Consider the following 22,039-nt stretch of genomic DNA (forward strand, 5'->3'; position numbering starts at 1 on the left):
AATGCGGCTCATCCAGATGACAAAAGACAACAATCCTGAAGTATTTCTCATGTCAGGGGTATGTGCTACAGAATCACCTCCCCAAGCAGTCAAAAGACATTTCAGCTGCAATAAGGAGAAAGAACCAAAAATCCAGCAGTTAATCAACAGGCAACTGGTGCCACAATTGTGCATGGCTAGACAACACCAGCTTCTTCATGCCCAAAACATTCCAAATATTTCTATATGCCTCCACCAGAAATCACAACAGGGTGCTGTTACATGGGGCAGGAGCATTCCAGGACTTTCCACAGCTAAAGGAGATTAGAAATTAAACTTCTTGTTTCTTTCAACCCATATCAATATCCCACATTACCGCATTGTTGAAAGTGCACATCCACCACTTTCTGTAAAAGCACAAAGAGTCAGCCAAGACATGCAGCAGCATTCCGACCACTGCAATAGCTCCTAGTGCTTTGCAGTAAGGGCTGGGATAGTGCCCAAGATGCAGCTCCCTTTGTGCCCCACACCCCAGCATCCCTGACAGAAACCCTCAGGCATCAGGCAGGAGAGGGAGAGAAGCACAGCAGTGGAAGTGACCTGGCTGGTGTCACACAGAGGACTGCAAGGCTGGGGGCAGAACCCAGATCTCCTGACTTAGAGACCAAAGTCCTGCTATGAAACACACCATCACCTTCAACTTTTCTTTAGACAAATGCATAATTTAGCATTTCTGTAATGTTAAAAACTGACAGAAAACAATGGGCTGCAAGGTTTCTATGGGAAAACTTCTGCTCTTTTTATTGTAGCATGCATGAGGGATGCATGTTGTTATCCCTTGCTGAAGTAGATGTGTACTTCTTGATAGGATCAGCTTTTAAATTATCTTGTAATTTGATGGCTTGATGCTATTTAAAAAAAAACAACAAAAAACAACCTGAAATCCTTCCTCAACGTAGATGGAAAGGTCCTACCTTCACTGCTGCTGCAAGTTACCTGGAGGCACTTTTCAAGGTTACAAGGAGACCCTTTAAATTGCTATTGCTGCAGCGCCATGAAAAATAAAAACACAACAAAAATGAAAGAACATCACCCAGTTTTGTTTCATAAATAAGACCCATTTTTGTCTTTGGGAAATGTGTCATTTGCAATTTCTGAGTTGATCTGGTATTGTCAGACCAACACTGAGAGTTTATTTTTCTGGTTCCTTTGTGATATTGTGAATACCATACTTGTGGTCAGGAGGTTATGGTGTCAAATTTGTAACAGAGTGTGTTGGAAAACAACATCCTGGATGCTGTGAAACCAAAGCTCAGCCAGGTAGGTGTTGGTCATTAGCCAAGAGGTCAGTGATAACACCACAGCCCAGTGTGCCCAAACTAGCACACTGTGAAGAATGAGCTCCCTGCTCCCTTAGACTGTTGCTCTTCCCAGAGAGTGCAGACTCCCTGTTAGGGCTGGACTGTGTCTCTGCCTTGTCTGCAGCTGCAGCTCACAGGCAAAGCCAGAGGAAACCAGTTCAATGAGGTGAGCTAATCAAAAATACATTAAACACTGATGAGAAATGTCCATGTGACTGAATTCAGAAGCTTCTGATTACAACCAGCTTGTTCCAATAGAATATACTCTGGCTTCCATTGGTCAGACTTTAAGAGGACTCACCTGCTTCCCAATTGTCTTCTACTATTGAGTATTTAACTAATGATTTACTAGGCAAATCGGAGAGGAGCAGGCAGGTTATTCTCCAGTCACAGACTCCACTACATACATGACTACAGTTGCTAGTGCATGCATTGCTATAAATCAAAGGGACAAGATTAGCTGCATCACAGGTCAGACTTCCACTGGGAAGGGAAAGGGGACAGTCACTGGGCAAGTGATTGGGAAATTGGGAGGAATAAAGATTTGAGAGATACATGGAGCTTGTTCCAGAGCTCTCAATGCTTTCATGCAATTTTATGTCACAGCCTGACATTTAGGGAAGGTGGGGAGGGGAAGAAATAAAAACCACAACCTAATCAAGACCAAGAGAGGAACAAATGAAGTCACGTGGACCAGGGGTCATCTGGGTTTAGTAAAGCTCTTTACCTCAGATGAATTGCTGAAGGTTTTTTGGAATACTGTTTAGAAGAGGGACAGCACAGAAGCATCATTTAAACCAGTTCCTTTGCAAGAAAAAACCTCCACGCTCAATTTTTCTACAAGAAACTATTAATCCTGGAAAACTCAGACTGCACAAGAGCAATCTGAAGGCATTTATCACTCATTCAAGGGCTGCAAATTAGTTAAAATAGTAAAATGGACATAATCTCAACTGAAAGGAAAAGGAGAACTACTCAGGTGTGTAATACCACATGCTGCAGGATACACTGTTCCTGGCTGGTGTTACATGAAAGGTGGAGGGACACTGAGGCACACTTCTACTCATGCCCAGGGGTGCAGGCCTGCTGGGTCTCAGTCTTCTCAGCTCACAACAGAGCAGACAGGGGAATGGGAAGTGGTTTTCTCAGGCTAAATAGTGAGTAAGAGATCAAACCATGACGAGGATCTGGCCCCACAATACTTTCATGCCAGCCAGTTCAGGCTTCAGCTCCAGCCAGCCACTGAGCTAATGAGGTTGGATACCAGCCAAGGCAACAGATTTATCATGTGACAGGGAAAATAACCTGCATATGTTGACTTCAGGGAATTAACCATTAGTTCAGACTTCCTATCCTTAATGCTTTCAGATTTCTGATGCTGTTCCTCTTCAAACAAGGTTCTCAGAAATACATAAGGATTACTGTGACTTCAGGTTTAAGAGATACTACACCAGCAGTAAGGCACTTCTCTTCAGAAGGTCAAATATACACAACAGGAGAACAGCAATTTTTTTATTTTCATCCTTAATTGCTAGGCCTTTAACAGATGCATCTAAATAAACCTGAAGCCGCAGTTCCATAGCAATGATTTTTTTCTTAAACAAGGAAAGAAGAACAAAAGCAAGTGACTCAGGCTGGCCTGGAAATGTAACAAGAAGCTGACAAAGCAACAGGGTCAGTCACGCAGCCAGTGTGTTTCATGGGCTGTTAGAGGCAGTCAGGGTTACTCTCCACACATTAGAGAACATTAGATACTAATGGGATCGTGCCCAGCAGCAAGATCTTCCTACTGCTTCCATGCCACAGGGATCATCTGCAGCTGGGCTTCACAGCCTCATTAATGTAAGGAGTCTGGTTCAGATTACCTAAAAAGCCTCCAGTACATCACAGAAAACTTCTAACACATCTGGACCTCCCTGTGCCTTTTGCCCCTGGGAAGCAATTAGATCTGTAATTTTAAGAACAGTTTGGTTGCTTTGCTGTTCTCACAACTTATCCCTCCATACTCCTTACAGATTGTGAACAGTCTCTCTGGATTTGCAGGAGGACAAAGTATCTTCCTCCCTAAATTCTAGAAGGAAGAATTCCTTCCCTAAATTCGGGAAGAAGGAATATTTTAAGAAATACTTTTTATTGTATCCCAGTACTCTGAAGTAAAAGTTTCCTGCCCAGCCAGTGAAACACACCTAAAGCATATGAGAGCGAGTCCACGTGCGAGACACCGTAAGGCCAGCATGAAATTTGCAGCTTTATTGCTGGTCCACGTGAGATCATACCCTTGGCTGGCTGCTCTTCCCCTTTCAAACTATCCCCTTGAACTTCCCCAGCTGTCACCTGTGCTGTGCATCTACCTAAGAGTGCAGCTGCCTGGCTCCGTCCTCCGAAACTGCGGCTAAAGGAACTGTGCCTACTTGCATAGGAGGCGGGGCGGCTGGGCAGCCAGGGCAGGAAGAACGCCGGGATCTCCGAGTGCAGGAGCTCTTCTGCCACAAAGGCCACCTCAAACCATTTCCTCTGGAAGGCTGAGAAGTCATCCATGGCAGCTGTGTGCCACATGGCAGGCTGCTGCAGCCCCACTGCACGAGGGGAAGGGAAGTCCAGTTAGAAACAAGTGGACAAGGCTCAGCCAGAAAAGTAGTTCTTGATGAAGAAGAGGCAGGATAAAATTACTTTATGTTTTCTGCTATTTTTTTTTTTTTTCCCTTAACTAAAAAGGCCAAATTTCTCAGACTCTTGAGATCAGTGCTTTTGGTCGCTCCCAAAATGCATTCCTGCTGCAGCACCCCTAAGAATCAAGAACAGCCTACTGATTATGCAAAGGGATAGTGAGGAAAGTCTTGTGATAACAATGCTGACCTCGGTCTGGTTCTTTGTCCACAACAATCTTGTAAAAATAAAAGCCATAAATAAAGGTTCGTAAAGCTTCTCCAGATGCATGGACAATAAGCTGCTCTTCTAACATTTTCTGAACAAGAAAAAGAAAGAACAGAGCAAACATGATAAAGAAATCACTCTTCCAGTTACATAAAAAGGTTGCTAGAGAACATTAGGAAGTAATTTTCTTTTCCTTGGCATCTTTTTGTCCAGATATGTGCCTAACAAGAACACTAGCAAAGTTATCTCTTGATATTCAGCAAATGTAGCAATTTCTTATCTCCCTGAGAAATTACATTTGACCTTTCTACAGATGTCTGTCTTCCTCCCATACCCTGCTCTGGTTTTATAGATGGATTTATAGAAGGTAAGAGTTTGGAAGCATTCTAAGTTCTCTGTTAATTGATATGGGATCTCAGCAGAGGAATGAACTCCAGAACATTTCCAGCCTTCTGCCCCTGACACAGTTCAATACAAAAAAATCCCTTGAGGAATAAAAGCAGTGTTCCTGCATAAAGTGTGTCTGCCTCAGATCCGAAAGGTCGTATGCTGGTTTTATTACAACTTTATTAACTAATTATCAGAAAGGAAAACCAAATCACAGCCTCGTGCCTCAATTCCAACACAATGCAGAACACTGTGCAGGTTATAAACAGAAGAATCATCATATAAGTAGAAAAAAAAGATGTATTACTAATGAAGAATATGTTGCTGTTTTGTGATAGGGAATCCAAAAAATGTCATCATTATCTTGTATTCTGTTGAGCACTGCTTTCAATACTCCTCCATACGAAAATTTTAATAAGTAACAGGAATTATTGCTATGCTTTGCTCTAAAACTTGACTTTTTTCACAGAGTAAGGCATTTCTGGCCTTCCATATGCTCCTGGGTAGTTTTCTTACCTGCATTATGTCAATGGCCATGGCCTGGGTGTGCACCCCTTCCACATTATTCACCAGCCAGTGCACAACTTCTGCACTGATGAAGCAGTAGGGGGAGAGGCCCTTCTGTTCAGAGAGCAGCTGGATCCCTGTGCTGAAGCACAGCAAGCCACATGTGTTAACACAGGCTGACCAAGAGCTCTTTTAAGTAACAAAGACAAAAATCACTGCTGGGGAAAAGTAGGAAAGGGAGAGGGAGGATAGAATGCTGGACAAGAAATGCACAGTGCCCCTGGAGTGATGTCTCATTGGCTTTTGGTAACACGATGAAGAGCTGTCACTGACAGCACTTTAGTGACTTACTGGGAATTCTTGATTTGACAAGGTTCTGGGACTAATAGTTGAAGTTTTTGCTCATATCTCAATTTCTATAAAATTCCTTATTAGAGAGTCTGGAACTGAATAACAAAAGGAAGTTTAAAATTCTTAAACAGCTGACATGGGGCTCTCCTTTGTGTGACTCTATTTCTCATGGCCTCTTATTAAACATCTCATCACATTTTAAGCAGATTGATATTAAAAACTTACGTGGGGTGTTTCATGGCTTCAAGAATCTCTACCAAAGTGGAGGAGGAAGTCAGAGCACTTGCTGAACACTGCTGGGAGCTGGGCAGTAAACAGAAGCACGTTCAAAAATCAAGGAAGCTGCTACTTTTTTCAAACATGTACATTTAAGAAAATTGCTCTCTCTTCTCAACAATGACTTTCCCACATTTATTTCCTTTTCAACTCAAGAAGGACAACTAAAAGCATAAATGAGTATTTCCCCCCTGAGGTCACCAGGACATGGCTATATGGACCCAATGCACAATGTGTCACATCCAGTTGTACTCAGCAGCAATTGAGAGCAAACAGTTTGAAGCTGGCTAAATTTTTTTTTTTTACAGTAATATACAACCACAGGAAACAGCTGCTAATAAAGTTTATTGTCAACACTGCTTCCTCCCCGGTGTCTTGCTTCCAGGTTAGAACCTCTTGAATTTCATTAACCTACTTGATCCAATGAGACCTGCAGCCCCCCCACCCCTTGCCAAAACAGACAAGATGTCAATTCAAAGCCTGGTTTCCTACTAGCAGATTTCAGAAATGGAATTTCTTCATTTCTTGAAGAATGAAGCCCATCTTGTGGGTGGAGAAATCAGGCCTTGTGTTCTTTTAATTCTGGAAAACTGGGTTGCAGGGTTTATTTTACTACCACTCTCTCTGCACGTGGAAATGCTGCAGTAAGGTCTTGTGACAAATGCCTGCTCGTGCTGACAGGCACAGCACAGCCTGTTCCCACGTTCCTGTTTAAGTGCCCATTCCCTGACACTGAAAGGGGCTGGAATTGAACAGCTCTGCAGTACAGCACTGCTGTGCCTCTCCTACCTGCCCTCTGCAGCACCAGCTGTGCTGTATCCTGGCTCTGCAGCACTCTGGGTGCTCCCCAGGGCCTGGGTGCTGCCCCTGTCAGGGACCTGCCCCGCGGGGAGCAAGGCGCTGCCATCTGAGCTTGCAGGAACTGACTGATCAATGGAGACCTGGAAGGAGCAAACACAGCAGCATCTCTATGAAATTCATCAGGTAATCCATCTTCTCCCCTCCCTGCATCATCTGAGCCTCAGCCCAAGTTAGTCAACAACAAGCAGCACTCTAAGGAAGCACAAGCATATGCAGAAGGGATAAATACAGTCTCATTTTGTCATCACTACAGAGCTCCTGACAAACAACAAATTCAGACCCAAATAAAGATGAGGATCACCAACCCAGCAACAATTGCATTGAGAGAACTACTGGCAAACCAGCAACACCAGTCCAAACCTGACATTTTCAACCCAAGGGAATAACTATGACTATAAGCACACAACAGGACACTTTATCACTGTGGAAAGGTAGTAAGCATTTAGCAAATATAGTTTCAAGTCTAACTCTCAAAAATATGCATATGTATCACACGAATTCAAGTTTCATAATGCTCAAAAAAAAAAAAAAACAGCTCATCTTCCCTCCTTTCTCAGGGCAGCATGAGAAGGCTGGTTTGACACCCACCCACACCTATGTCGCCAAGACAACAGGAACACTTTCCTCCCGCAGGAACACTCGCACTATTCCAATGGTAGACTGAATAGTTCACAAAATTAACATAAAATCATTTCAGAAAGAGCATGAATGCTGAAGGATTCAGCTAAGTACAGGCTGTAATTGCCATCTGTCATTAACACGTATGGTTTAGTAAAGGCACATTATATAAACGCTGGAGAGGTGGGGGAGAGAACACGAACGGCAGAGTAACTCTAACTCAAGCTGGTATAAACATGGGGGCTGCTCTGCTGTGATGAATCCACAGCACATACACAGCTAAAAAATCACAAAGCTGGTAGCTTGACTTAGGGCTGACTGCCAGAAGTCCTTTATTTATGCCATTTCTCACACCCCAAATATCTCTAATGGCAGATGTCCCCTTTTGGGCAGCCAAAACCAGCAGATGCTCCAGGGTCAACTCTACAGTACCCACAGGCAGCAAAAGCCTTTCTCCCTCCTCAGGGCTCACTTCAAGCAGCAGCACTGCCTATGGCCACACTGTGTTACTCCTAATTCCTAACTGGTGTTAAATGGACAAACAATTTCAGTCACAGGGACTCTTTTAAACCAAGGTGATACTATTTCAGCCTCAGTTGTTCAGGAATCCAAGGACAATTTGATTTGGATATCTCCAGTCACCTGTCAAACACCACAGAAGAAATTTAGCCAAGAACCAGACAAGTGAGCTGTTGCCATTTTGTTCAGCGAGGGAAGATGGAAAACAAGCACTTACTCAAAAACAAAAAGAGCAGCTTTAGTAGTTGACAAGACAGTGAAGGACAGTGAGACAGGGTACATGAACATCCAGAACACAGCACAAACACTGAATGGTGGAAAAAAATGCCACTTTGTTCTGTCAGTGCTGTACATCTCAGTCTCAATGAGAGTATCTAGAAACTAACACAGGCTCCCAGCGTGTTAAGCTCAGGACACAAATGCTGTCCATCACCTCAGTCCAAAAGCCAGAGATGACAACACCCATTCCAAACTAACCTGGGAGTAGAAGGTTGAAGCTGTGCGTGGGCTGCGAACAAAGTCCACAAAGAAGGCCCCATCCTGAAGGCATCAGAGGAAGTAGGCCCATTAATGGCAACAGCAACAGGAACAGGAGTTCAAGAAAAGCAAATACAAGGTTGTGCAAGTATGAAATGACCACAGAGAGAAAGTATGAGGAGAATGCAAATCCAAGACCCAGAAGGTCAGATGCAGCAGAATGCACAGCATCAGAAATTACTCACACACACACCTTTACTTTCTCTCTCTGTAACAAGACATTGCTCTTCCTTGGCACAGATGCATTCCCAAAATTTTAAAACCCACACTGATCAGAAGCCCATTGAAACTGCATCCTTCCCTCCATACTTCAAAGGAGAAAGTCTTGAGCTCTGAAGTATGGGGGCTTCCATCCCAAATATAAAACTGAAATACAGGAATCACAGGTGTAATGACAAATATCCAAAGAAAGACAGATTTTTTTTTTTTTTTTGATCTGTTAGACACTCAAACAAAGAGGGACAGGCAAAGGAGCTCTTTTCAGGAAGCACCCTCTTCCTCTTACATGCAGGTCTGGTATGGTGCAAAGGAAAGGGAAGAAAAACTCATCACAAAGATCCTTCCAGCACTGTGTTTAATACTTCATGCAAAATTAACAGACACTGCTATGTTCCTGCCTACTTACAAACCCCACTGAATTTATCCCCAGCTGCTATTCAAAGATGTGTCACAATTCTCTTATCACATAAGACAATGCAGTGGAACTCATCTGGATTTTCATTCCTTATTTGCAATTCTTTATTCTGTTCCCTTGGCAAAATATTTTTGTCTAGGCTGCAGTTAAGATGATGCTTACCTTGGTAGGTACATATAAAACAGTATCTGGGAAGAATCAATGCCAGGGTTACATGGCTGGCAATTTACATTGAGCAGAAGCAGATCTAAGTGCCCTGGATCCATAAGGATCCATAAGGGCAAAGACTTCTCCAACAGACCATGGACCAAGTGAACTCACTGGGTTAAAACCACCCAGTGTTGCCCAGTAACTGGCTCAAGTGGCTTTTCAATTCTACTCTGAAACAAAGTGATGCAAAGCCACTGGCTCAGTTTTCATCTGGAAAAACTCAAGCACTAAAGGGCATCCTAGAAAAGGACTTGCTCCCTTGGCTGCTGGCAGAGCTCACAGCTGTGATAATTTGTCAATTCTCCGGCTGCAAGTGTGTGGGAAGCCAGAGCTCCCTGTGCTGAGGAGCCCTGCAGGGGCTGTGACACGAGGCACACACTTGCTGCTGTTCCCAAGTGAGCACAATGCTGCCTGCCCACTGGCATCTTTCCAACAGGCATAAGCCATCAATTAGGAGATTGCAATTGCTTATCTCCCAGCCCCTGTGTGTAAATATTTACAGGAGTGTTTACTGCTGCAGCATGAAAGGCCTTCAGCTGATAACACACTCTTCCAGAGTCTCCAGTCAGCCTTCCAAAGAGGCTTCTGAACATTACTTTTAACATTACTCATGATGGCATTTTCTGGTAGCACAAACTCTGCTAATCTGGTCCCAGCACACTCCTGTGCCACTGCTAGGGAAGCCTACTTTGCCTCTTCCCCCCTCTGCCATGCAGAACAACTGGACATAACATTCTTCTCTCCTGCTTCTCACATGGAATTTTCACCAGTTTTACTGGTAGAGAGGGACATTTAAGATTTCTGTATTTAAAAAGAGAAGCTGATTTTTCAAAATGGTAGAAGAGAAGCATACAAAGCCTAAATTATGATAAGGAAGTTTGCACTCATGCCTCAAGTCAGTTTGAAGTTTCCAGACCTAGCACATCCTGCTTCAGACTCTCATCTGTGCTCTCCAAACACTGATACTACAAATAAGTGTCTAGTATTAAGATGATCACAGTTGCTCTTATCACTTCAACTTTCAATATCTAGGTCTCCAGGATAACACAATACTTGTTCCTGGTGGTGCACAAAACAATGGATGTAGAAACATTAGATGCTTAGAGAAAAATGCTGAAATAAGTGGGTGATAGCAGTGAATCTGAGAACCTTTTCTTTGCAATATTTGAACTGTTGACCCCAAAGACAAGTCACATTTAAGTCCTTTACCTTTATTCAGTTCCTTGTTACTTCTGTTGAAAGACCAGAAAAATAACCAAATATTTCTAGTTGGACTTGAAGGCAGAGTTCCTGCTCTCCTGGGTCTCACAGGACACTTTTCAGAAAGGCTGAGGGATAGCACAGTCTTTTATTTAAGTGTATCGAGAGAGCTCCAAGAAGACCATTTCTCCAGCCTGGAGTCCAGCCAGTGAAGGAATGACATCTAAATCACTTCTCAGGAACACACCCCCTCCTCTAAACAGAGGCAAGAGGCTCAAGTTCCTGCTGTTAAAATCCCACTCAGTGTTCACACTGTCACAATCCAGAGGTTGATTTTGCTCTCCAAGACAGCCTGCACACAGATGCACACAGCACTGTACTGCTACACCCAACAGTCAAGCCATGACTGAAATAAATAAAATGTGCTACCAGCAAATGAAATGCACTAATTAGCAAACAGCACTTACATCAGCAAAATGCTGAGACAGCATGCCAGGGATTCCACACCATTGTCACTCTCACAGAATGGAATTCCTCTGCCCTTGTACACAAAGCCAGCACAGGAGCAGCCCTTACTGGATGTGGTATGATGTAGCCAATTGCTCAGAAAAAAAAATCTTTGATTATTTGAGAAATTCTTATCCAGAAACAGCCCAGGAAGTCCTTACCTTCCGAGGGCTGTCCATATAGGTGGGTGTGATAGCAATGCTCCCACTCTCTGAAGGCTGGCCAGAGCTCTTCCCAGAAAGCATTGCTGCTTGCTGCTCCCCCAGAGTCCTAAAAGAAAAAGAATACAGAGTTTAATCAAACATACTTTGTGTCAGCTTCCCCCCAAAGGCAACTGTTGCAGAGGGGTACTGGTGTATTTTCAGATATTTGCTTTCCCACACACCGAGGCGCAGATCCAACATTCCAAAAGTACCTTTTACCCCCACAAACAACATGGACCCCTGAACTCAGTCTTATTATGCATGTGGAATACTAATTTAGCATTAAAAATACTAATCTCTCATATATTTAACACAACATGAGACAAGGCTCCCCAAATGTGCTTTAGCCAGCCCAGGTGCAATGTGCAGGAAAGATGTTCTTGGCTCTTCACACAGCCTGTAGAGACTCACTTCTGACTGGCTTCCATCTGCAGTAGAGCTGACAGTGCTGAGGTTCCTTTTTTCCCAATGGGAGGCCCAGACTGCTCCAGGGAGTGAGTGGGAATTGGACCAGCAATCTGCAAGCCTTTCATGGCAGACCCTTTCTAACGAAGAAAAAAGGGAAGCACAGACTTAGTCGAGCTAGGCTTAACTAGTAAGCAAGAACACAACACCTCATGTCAGCAGGGCTTTATTAAGCACACTTTTAAAAGGGAGTCCAACCACTGGTACATGAGAAGTGGAATAGCCTAGTGTCTTTTGTGCATGTTATTCTGAAAATAAAATGTTTGTTACTGTGGAAAAAGATTAATTTGCTTCAAAATAAATTACCCCATTTGCTGTGAGAATGGGAACAGGATTTAATACATATTAGCCAGTCTCTGCAGCCTCTTGAAACTGTCTATCAAAAAATTCACTCACATATTTCTCTTTTTCCAATCCTTCTCCTGAATCTGCAGCACAGAACCAATCCAGGTTAACCCAGAAGTGACCAGCTTAACTACCTCAGACCCCTCTGGATGAACTGTGTATCACAAGGCAGAGTGCTGCACCCAGGCTAAGCCCACCTACAGCACAAAGCAGAGCACACCTGCAAAGAGCAGGCATCAGGCTCCTGGGTAACAAAAGACTGGCCACAGTGTAAAACAGAGCAGTGCCAGGCCAAGACAGTACAGGAGAGCCTGGCTTGTCCCTGAGCGAGAACTGCCTTGAGCCTGGGTCCAGTCACAGCAGCACAGGATGCTGACCCCAGGGAAATTTTGAAGGAAACAGCTCTCTATCCTCTCCCAAAACATCACTTCTGTGGTGCAAAACTAGTACATTAAGCCGCACTGTCTGAAAGCTGGCACAGCACACGGGTCAGCAGCGCCCTTTAGGGATGGATGGCACGGACACGGGCACCGTGCCCCAGCCTGGCCCGGGTCTCCGGCTAACGCCTCGTTAGCGGCTCGGGTCACACCCAGCCTCAGCGGGGACTCACTCGGATCATCCGATCGGAGCGGTGGCGGCGGCGGATGCGGTTCAAGCCCTCCACGAAGCGGATGAAGCCATCGAGGAGCTGCCACTCCTCCTCGTCCGAGCGCGGCTTGTCGCCGTACACGTCGCAGTGCGCCTCGCCCTCCATGATGCGCTTGGTGGCGCTGATGCAGGCGGGCAGCAGCAGGAACCGCGTCCTCCAGAACTTCAGCGACTCGATAAGGCTGCAGGAATGTGGAAGGCAGGACAGAGGTCAGCGGTTTCCTGGGAAGGGTTTTCCAGAATCTAAAGTATAAATCGTTATACCTGCTGCGCTTTTCAGTGAGTGCAGTGAGCACCCTCGCTGCTATCCCTGAGACAGAACGAGCACACACGCAAAGGAGTGGTCACCAGTTTGAGTATTACTAGCAACAAGGCTATCCTCAGAATAATTGTCACAGATATATGCTTTCTTTTCTGTAAAAGATAGGCCCTAAAAGCTTTTTCTCTAAAAATATGCAAGCAAAAAAGAATTTTCAAGGTGCACATTAGCGTAGGAGGTATTTTGACTGAGACCTGAAAAGAAAAGATGATAAAGACTGGTTGTGTGGAGCGAAGATATCAAAAAAGCAATTGATACTAGTGGAGATATTCCACATTTCTGGTAAGCACTTGCTCCACAGCTTAGGAGTAGGACTGCAAGTCAAGCCCAGCACTCAAGCAAACCTGCAACAGCTTCAAAATAAATGGAAGTTTTGAGTCAGATCCAGAAATCAGTAAGAAACCAAGAAAAGCATCTGTGTGGTGCAAAATGCTATCTTATTTCTTTGCATTTGTAGCAGAGGAAAAAAGAAGTTCATGCTGAATTTTGAGATCAAGAGTCTGTATCAAAGGTCAGATAACAGCAGCAACACGGAGCAAGGTTCCCACAAGGCAACAGCTGCTGGAGGCTGACAGTGAAAGCAGGCCAGATATTCTCCCTGGCGTACTGAGAATTCGTGGGTTGAACTTGATGAAATTTTAGGTCAAAAAGAAAAAGAGGCAATTAGGACACAGAACAGTCTGGATGGAAAAGAAGCTCTCACCTGAAGTCCTCTGAACCAGCAGAGCAGATATACTGATCCAAGTAATTCCACTTGTACTCTTCTAGTCTCTCATGGGAAAATTCTACCCAGCAAGAGACAAATTCGGAGTCAGAATGTGAGGGGCACAAGCTGTAGGTGTAGTTTATCTGAGCAGATTCATATGGATACCTAAAAGATCAGGCACAAGCATTAATCTCAGTACTGAAATGGATGCTTCTCTTTCTTTTCCTAAAAAGAAAAGTGTTCTTTCAAGCAAGCACAGAGCTGGATAAGAATGTCCATCTGAACACTGGCAGCAAACTGCTCAAGCAGAGAGATACTCACTTTGGCAGGTACCGAGTCACAGTAATTATTTTGTCTTTTAAGGTGACTTTGTGGAAAGTACGGCCCATGCTCAGCCAGTATTGATTCTCTTCCTCAGGTCTATTTCTTGACACAAGACCTAGTTGTAAAAAGCAAAACCCTTTCAGCTTACTGCAGATCTCACAATTTTATCAACAAACTGTACCCATAGAAAGAGACTCCAGAGCTGGAGTCCAGAAGTGGGCTTCTGATCTCAGCACAACCTAAACCCATCTTTCAGGCCACATTTTTAGGGAGCAGTTGCACAAAGAGTCTTTTGCTCTTACAGTTAAGATTTGCTGATATCATAAGCAAAAAAGAGCACTTGGGATTCCTACACCACCCATTCAGAACTTCCCTGGGCAGAACCACCAAAGAAGAGTCAACAAAGTGTTTAGCAACTGGTGGATGTGCTTAATTCGAGGTTACTGTGACTGGCAGAAGAGGAAAGCCTGACTTGTCAAGCCCAGGTCACTCACCTCTGCTGTAGAGGGGACTGCTGCTGAGCGGGGGTGGCACGGCTGGGGCTGGCTTCTGCGGTTTGGATTGCACAATAATCTGATAGCCTTGCATGAGACGCTGACAAATAAACTCCTCAAACACCTGCTGGGCTGTCATCTGCACTCCTTCCTCATCCCTCCTGGACACAAAGGTTAAGCAGACTAGAATAAGGAAGCTGACCACAAACCTATTCTTAGCTCTGCTCCGGGGCCTGGAACACCTACTGTGGGAGCAGGAGGGAAAAGAGGCACCTTTTGACAAAAGGTGATGAACTGTCTGGCAATATTTACTGCTGCCTTTGAAAGCAGCTTGGCAACTAGTAACAAATTTGCCTACAGCAGTTGTGGAATAATAAATTCCCCAAAGATGATTTTTCCAGCACTTTGCAGGCAGTCTAAGTGCAGTTTGTACATGTTCAGGAGAGCTCAGAATGCCAGTGGGCAGCAATGCTCCAGCCTCTCCCACAGTGGGAAGTGCAGAGCAGGGAGGGATTAAAGAACATATTCATCGTAGTGCAGCTCCTGCTCTGAACTTTGCCTTCCTACTGACATTTCTTTCAGGTGTTTCTTCATTAATCCTATTACTACTTATGTATTTCAATCACCCTGATTAATACTTTTGTTTTGCTCCCATAAAGCAGGAACACAAGTTATGGAAAGACTGAAAAAAGTTTAAGATAATGAGACTGCTTCAGTAAAAAAAAAAAAAACATCCATCTAAGCCTACGAAAGAATAGTTACCAGAGACCTCTGAGACAAGCAGAGAAGTTATATCTGTCCAACTAACTCTGTTTTTCAACAAGATTCTTTAAACTAAATATTCATTAGAGGGAGGATAAGCACCTTAAATACCGTGTCCACATGCATTTGCTCATTTAGTGTTTCCAAAACACTCGCTAGAAAGCAGATTAACAGAGATGGTAGCTTGAGGTTGAATATTTTGATCAAAACACAACAGAAAAGAGGCATAAAAATTTGTATCCAAACTATTTCTAACATCAAATCTACAGAGCACACCATACTGTCAGGTGGGAACATCAGAAAAGGTCCAAAACTATCACTGGAAAAAAAAGGAAAAATCTAAGTATTGTGCTGCTCTGTTAGCAATCCATCATTCACTTGTACAGACTGCAGTGATCCTCTTCCATCACCTGCTCCTTAAGCAAGGACTGCACAGAGGAGGTGCTGGCCAAACCTGTCAATGTCAGCCTCTGGCAGCAGGTCGTAGCAGCCCTCGGTGTAATCGTTCTGCAGGCTCTGGCGGTCGGGGAAGTAATCCGTGGTGAGAGGGAGGCAGGCCGGGGTGGTCAGGGATTTCCAGTCCACTCCAACTGTACAACAGAAGCCTGGCACTATGGGGGGAGCAGACAGCGTCAGAACTGCCTCGTTGTGTCATGGGGGCACACAGGGGGGGCACGTGTGGGCACCCGTGGAAAAACAGGGTGCAGAGCGGGATGGAAGAAGTGCATGAAGAGGAGAGTTAAAAAGAATGAGAGGTGAAAAACAGAGTTGGCACAAAGTCAACAGGGACAAAAAGGGGTGTGGAATGGGAAGGGGAAAACGAAAATAGGATGGGAAGAAGGGAGGGAGAGAAAGAGACAGAGTTTGTTAAACAATGCAGTGCACATGCTGATTCAACCCCATCATGCAAAATGCATTCAAAGTTAATACATTTAATTTCCTCTTGATTGAAAGCTAGAGCTGACATAGCCACTGCTCTTCCAAAATTACAGCAAGTCAGGTGCAGTTACTGATTATTAATAAACAGATCAACATTCCAAGTCTGAACAAGAAAATCAGACCAGTTTTGCATCCTAGACAACTACAGAAGGAGCTGGAGAGGAGGAGAGAAAGAATGACAGACCAGCCTCTTTCTGGAATAGTACAACAGCAGAAATTGGAGTATTTCCACAGTTATAAAAACAGAAGATATATCCAGAGGGGTGGGAAGATCAGAAAAATAGTAACTTGGAAAGCAATCTTTTCCCACACCCTTTCCTAGAGTTATGCTGCAGTTTTGAGATTACAGGGATGTAAAAGTAGACATTAAAAAGGAAAAGCTAACTAGATTACACCAAATCTTTAGCTCACCACTGCATTACATTCTGACCCCATTCAAACAATCTGTATCACCTACTGATGCTTAACTTCTTGTCACAGAGCTCCTACAGATAGAAATTTATTTTACTATAAAACTGTTAACACCAATGTCAGGAACACTGCACAAGAAAGTAATACATGACAGACTACTACAAAGAAAATGCTTTCTTAAGCAGTGACACACTTGTTTCTCTAGGAAGTGAATGCAGATATTTCTCAGTAAATGGTACCAAATTCAGAAATTGACTGTATTAATTCTACTTCAACAAGCTGGTACCAAACATGCTTTTCACACTGAGAGGCAGATAAGAGTTCAGCAGCCTTAGCTTTTTGCAGAATAGTGTCTGGTAAGGAAAGAATTTCAGCTGTAACACAATAAACAGCTTCACATGTTCTTAAGAACTACGGAACTGCAATTACAGTGAGACAGTACAGGCAGATCCTGCAAATTACTGCAGGCCAAAATAAACCACTGCCAAAAGCCAAGGAGGCTCCTCAGTTTCTTGCCTACCACCTCCTGATGCCTCTATATATGTACATGCCCTTTCCCTCCCCATCTTCCCACCTATGCAAACTCTCTTCCAAACCTTTCTCCTGCTTACTTGGATCTGGAGAATTAGAGACAGCATCTTCCAAGGAATCCTTGTTTTGAGATTTGAGGTTCACCCCTATAAGAAAGGAATGTTTTTTATTTTAAGCAGTTATGCACTTCTCTTGAATTTCAAATAAAAATAAATTAAAAGCATGATGATGTTTTAAGATACAGAATTTCTCTGCATGGAAAATGTCAGGGTTCTGCAGAAAAAAAACACTAAGCCAATTAATGAGGAAAAAATATATCTTGGATCAAACTTCAACATCGCACTATAAGTGTTCAGTAGCTAAAATCCAAACAAAACTCTCCTCCCCAAAATGGTGAAACATCTTGAAAAGTAGATGGTATAAGCTCCTATAAACAGATGGTGTGGCACAAAAGAGGAAAAAGAGATGCTAAGGAGACAAGAAAAACTGCTGCCTTCAAAGCTATTTAACAAAATAAAAATTTCAGTAAGCCTCCAAATATTTAAAAGGTAGTATTGTTTAAAACTAGCTTAGGTAGATTTACCCAGGAAATGGGTATCAACATCATTGCTGTTCCCCTGTAAGAGAAAGGGCGGATATCTCCTGCATGAGGATGCCAGTAACCCGCAGGGGAGCCGGCTCTGAGCGTCCTTCACCTTCCACCAGCTCCTCCTGCCATCTGCCATCCACACCGGGAATTGCAACAGGATTTCCTTGTCTGAGCTACCACCTCCATCTGCGGCGCAACAGCGACAACGTCCCGAAGCCCGAGGGAAATAGATGGGATCATTTTCCACTCGGAAGCCCCTGATGCACCACACCATGCTGCAGGCAGCAGAGGAGGCCCAGACTCAACAAGAAATCCCATTTCTGGAAATTCAAAAAAACACAACTCCCCCCAAAACTGCTTCGTTTCATAGGTGATTCAAACCATAAAGGGAGAGCTCTCAGTCCAATCACTGAGTACCCAGTGTGGCCCCTATAGATAGGTGAGGGTCTACAGACACAAAGAAATTCCATAAATGCAAGCGTGTTTATTGCCAGGACCTGCTCTGCATTTACACTGTGCAAACTGCATCCAGCTGAAATGCAGTTTAGCAATTGCAGAAACAGAGCCTATCTGGAAGCCAGAAAATACTAAAAAAATAAAGCAATAAAATTAAATGTAATCAGAAGAAAATCACAGAAGAAAGCAACAGAAAATAATTTTAAATGTGACTATGTGAATACAAGATGAGGCATAAGAAAATTAGGTCTGTTAACTTCTTTATGGCTCTGAAAGGCATAATGGAGAACAAAATTGTCTTAATCCAATGTAATTCAGAAGGGCAAGTTTATTCTTAAAAAAAACTTTAGATTGGTTTTGAGAAAAGAACATAAGTTTTGAATGCTGTAGTCCATAAGTTTAACTTTTTTCCATGTGCCTAACTGAAATGCATATCATCCTCAGAAGCAGAGGGTCACATAAAACCAGACAACATAGCAGAATGCTTAATAGGGCATGTTGTTCCATTTACAGGGCTGAAAAGAAATGTTGAGAATTTTCACTAATTCAGGTGTCTGGGTAAGTTAAGGAAGACAGAGATAACCTTCAACTGGAAGTACAGACACATCTTCTCTCTAAAGGATAACAGCTAAAGGCAACTCCACCAAGAAAAAAAAAAGGCTTCTGAACACTAGCGCATATTTAGTTATTTTTTGTGTCTGAACATCACTGCTCTGTTATTATGGAACTCAGTTACTGCCTGAGAGCTTATTATCAGTAAACAATGAGCATCTTTCTATAATAAACCTTATACAACACACCTAAAGAAGTAGAGACACATTAAACAAAACTAAAACCAACAAAGCAACCCAAAGAACTACCATACACCAGGAAGTCCAAGTAAGTGCACGAACAGATCGGTTGATTCCTCCTGCTTTGCCGTGCCCGTTCCCCCACGTGCCACGAGTCCTGCCCCATCCCCCGAGCGCTGTCCCGGCCCCGCCCCGGTACCTGCGCCCGGGCCGGCCCCCAGCCCGTTCCCGTACTCGTCCGTCCCGCTGAAGCTCAGGAAGGAGGCGCCGTCCCCTGGATGCCGAGAGCTGACGTGTCTGCAGGGAAACAAAGCAGCCTGTTTTGTACAGCCTTCCTCACCCGTGCCATTCCCTGCTTTTAGCAAATGTACCAACAAGCCCTCAGCCCTCTGCCTCAGCCGAGCCCGGGCTGGAAGCAAGCTCTTCTCTGGAACGGCACAGAGCAGGCTGTGACAGCATTCCATAAATGTCCATACTGTTTGTTTGCCTCCAGCAGTAACCAAAACACTGCAAAGAACCAGCTACTCACGTCCCCTCAGGAGAGAACTAAAGCTTAGCTGGTTATCTACAGATCTGATCTCATGGTCTACAAACCCAACACTCAAGATTGAGCAAATGGCTCACCTGCCAGTTGCCTCATGGTAAGCCAGCTCCAGCAGCTCCGCAGAGGAATGTGTCAAATCCTGCTGCCCACTGCCCTGCATTTCTGCCATATTCTGGCGGGTTTGATGATGGATCTGGATAGCTTCTCCTGAGGGACCTACATAGTTACAATTGGATCACTGATCACCACATCTGTACTGATTCCTCAGTTGCTTTTCCCCTCTTTTGCCAGCAGCACAAGCAATGAGAGCTAATGGACATTATGAAAGCATGTTCACAAGATCTTCAAAGCCTTGAACCTCTGCCATCTCCTCTGAAACAAGTGAACCAAAATATTTTTAAAAACATTTTGGAGGGCCTACATAAAAGGCGCTAAACAATTATGCAAACAATTCAGCATCAGAAAATCAACTGAAATTGTAGTTACAATTCCCTTCTAGAGGGTTAGGTTCACTTCAGCAGGGAATTGTTCTGTAGCCGTTGCTGCTTGTTTACAAATAGAGATTTTCCCAAAAGAGGGTTGCTTGGGCCTGTACAGAGTGTAGTGTGCAGAGCACTTTAATGCACCAGAGCTCTCCCTGGCTCTCTTGCTGTGCTAATCCTGGAGCAGGGCAAAGTCCCAGCAGGCAGGTGCGCAGCGAGCAGCTCACCCACGGGGAAGGTGTGCATCCAGCGCCGGCGGTTCGACGTCAGCTTCATGGGCATGCGGGACGGGGCGAAGGGGTTGATGAGGGCGCGCTGGGGCGCGTAACCGCCCGGGCGGATGTGCAGCAGCGACTCGGCGCTGCCCACGTGGAACCGCCCCGGAGCGCTGGAGTCGCGCTGCTGCGACTCCAGCGTGCTCTCAAGGAAATCTGCAAAACACAACCAAGCCAGCGTGAGATCCTGCAGGAGACAAGCACAGGGGAATTAATCGCTCAGGGATGTAAAGATTGCCCAGGGTAAGGGGAAATAAGGAGACTTAAGAAATAAGCAGGCAGAGAAGCTGAAAGCAATTCCTATCCAGCCTGAAAGTTACAATATAAACAAGAACCCAGACAAGAAAAACCATTACTCCATCTGCCATCACAGCAGTGCTGTAAGCTTCCATTAAATGAATCCATTAAGAAAACACTTGCTACGACAATTATGAAGGGCTACTCAGACCTTAGAGAATTCTTGAGAAATCAAAAGACTGTCATAAAAACTTCAGGATGAGTATCAAAGCCACAGCTGAGCCTTGTACACATGCCTTTTCTATAACACTCAGATCTGAGCACTGAAATCAGGGATTCCTACCAGAAGACATGGGACATGATCTCCACAAGACACCAGTTAGTTGTCACTATTCAGCATGGAACAGAAGTGCAGTTATTTAGAAACAGGAGAGAAAAATATACCAGATAGATAAGCAGCAATTACTCTGCCCAACAAGTGGAAATCCCAAAGAGAAGGGTCTTATTTACCATTCTATGTTGTCAAATACAACATGTGAAAAAACCTCAGTTTCTTCGACTCTTCCCCCCCTGCCAGTCCTAATCCACATACATCCTTATCCTGCTGAACATCTTCAGCTGGGTCACACAACCATCCTTCAAACTAAAGGAGTCACAGAAATATCAAAGAAAGAAAAGAGTTGTATTAACTGACAGCAGGGGAATACATGAATGGTAGATGTGATGTCAAGTACACTGTGTGAGAGCAGCTCCACACCAGTAACTGCAACTCCTGTGACAGGATAAATATGGTATCGGTGTCATACAGCATGGCATGAAAAAACCATGAAGAGCCTTCAAGGATAGAATTTTATAGCAGATAAAACAGTTGCAGGAGGAATACAATTTACCTAGAAATGAGCTGGGTTTGTGGAAGATACTGCATATTGCCTGAGAACAAAATTAAATTGGAAGGGAAGAAAAGAGGAGTGCCAGCACTGCTAACACACTGAGACAGCTCAGCAGTACATTGTCAAAAGGGAAGAATCCAGAAAGTGAGTCTTAATGACAACAAATCCCCACAGAGAAATTTTATAAGCAGGGTCCCCCAGGGCTCACTGCTGAGGGCAGTTCTCTTTCAATAGATTATAGGTGACCTGGATAATACAAGTTCCTTCCTATGTCCACACTTGCCGGCAGGCACAGGAGAACAGTCAAGTACTAAAGAAGGCAATAGGCAAGGGAAAAAAGCAAATAAGTGTCAGGACACTTCTATTTAGGACAAGCTATTAAAAAAATGCAATGGAATTGGACAAGGATGACAAAGGGAGAATGCACACCCAGCTGCAGCTATGGAAAAGCTGTCCCATGAGTGCCAATACAAGCACCATCTCCACTGTTCTGGCCTACCAGCGACCAACACAAACCTCCCCCCCCTCTCCCCACCAAAGGCACCTTCCCTCCTGCCCCAGGCTGACCTCTGGTGCTGGTATAGCCCAAGGAGCTGCTGACTTCACACTGGTGCAGGTGAGGCCGCGGGATCATCAGGATGTTGGAGATCTTGCCCAGAGAGCTGTCATCAGAAGCCTGGCTCCTGACCTCTTCTGGGGGCAGCGTGCGGCTCTGCAGGGAGGGGCTGCACGAGACGTCGTAGGAGCTGGAGCTCTTCCTCGTGCGGCTTTCCCTCTCCCTCACTGACCTGCTCAGTGACAGGAAAG

General features: G+C 44.3%; 1 protein-coding gene across 1 annotated transcript in view; it reads right to left on the minus strand.

Moving 5' to 3' along the window:
- The window catches only part of DEPDC5 (DEP domain containing 5, GATOR1 subcomplex subunit), a 38,935-nt gene that overhangs the window by 5,251 nt on the left and 11,645 nt on the right, over window positions 1-22,039 (minus strand). Inside the window, exons 21-38 of the mRNA XM_021549976.3 lie at window positions 21,800-22,020; window positions 20,058-20,261; window positions 19,429-19,564; window positions 19,004-19,101; window positions 17,049-17,114; window positions 15,542-15,698; window positions 14,326-14,486; window positions 13,829-13,946; window positions 13,505-13,672; window positions 12,445-12,664; window positions 11,436-11,569; window positions 10,983-11,091; window positions 8,211-8,273; window positions 6,525-6,676; window positions 5,685-5,762; window positions 5,118-5,250; window positions 4,197-4,305; window positions 3,692-3,916 (exon numbers count right to left, since the gene is read on the minus strand). Coding sequence (XP_021405651.2) covers window positions 3,692-3,916; window positions 4,197-4,305; window positions 5,118-5,250; window positions 5,685-5,762; window positions 6,525-6,676; window positions 8,211-8,273; window positions 10,983-11,091; window positions 11,436-11,569; window positions 12,445-12,664; window positions 13,505-13,672; window positions 13,829-13,946; window positions 14,326-14,486; window positions 15,542-15,698; window positions 17,049-17,114; window positions 19,004-19,101; window positions 19,429-19,564; window positions 20,058-20,261; window positions 21,800-22,020 — 2,552 coding nt within the window. The remainder of the gene's footprint in view (window positions 1-3,691; window positions 3,917-4,196; window positions 4,306-5,117; window positions 5,251-5,684; window positions 5,763-6,524; window positions 6,677-8,210; window positions 8,274-10,982; window positions 11,092-11,435; window positions 11,570-12,444; window positions 12,665-13,504; window positions 13,673-13,828; window positions 13,947-14,325; window positions 14,487-15,541; window positions 15,699-17,048; window positions 17,115-19,003; window positions 19,102-19,428; window positions 19,565-20,057; window positions 20,262-21,799; window positions 22,021-22,039) is intronic.

This window comes from Lonchura striata, chromosome 18 (assembly GCF_046129695.1).
Source record: "Lonchura striata isolate bLonStr1 chromosome 18, bLonStr1.mat, whole genome shotgun sequence".
NCBI lineage: Eukaryota > Metazoa > Chordata > Aves > Passeriformes > Estrildidae > Lonchura > Lonchura striata.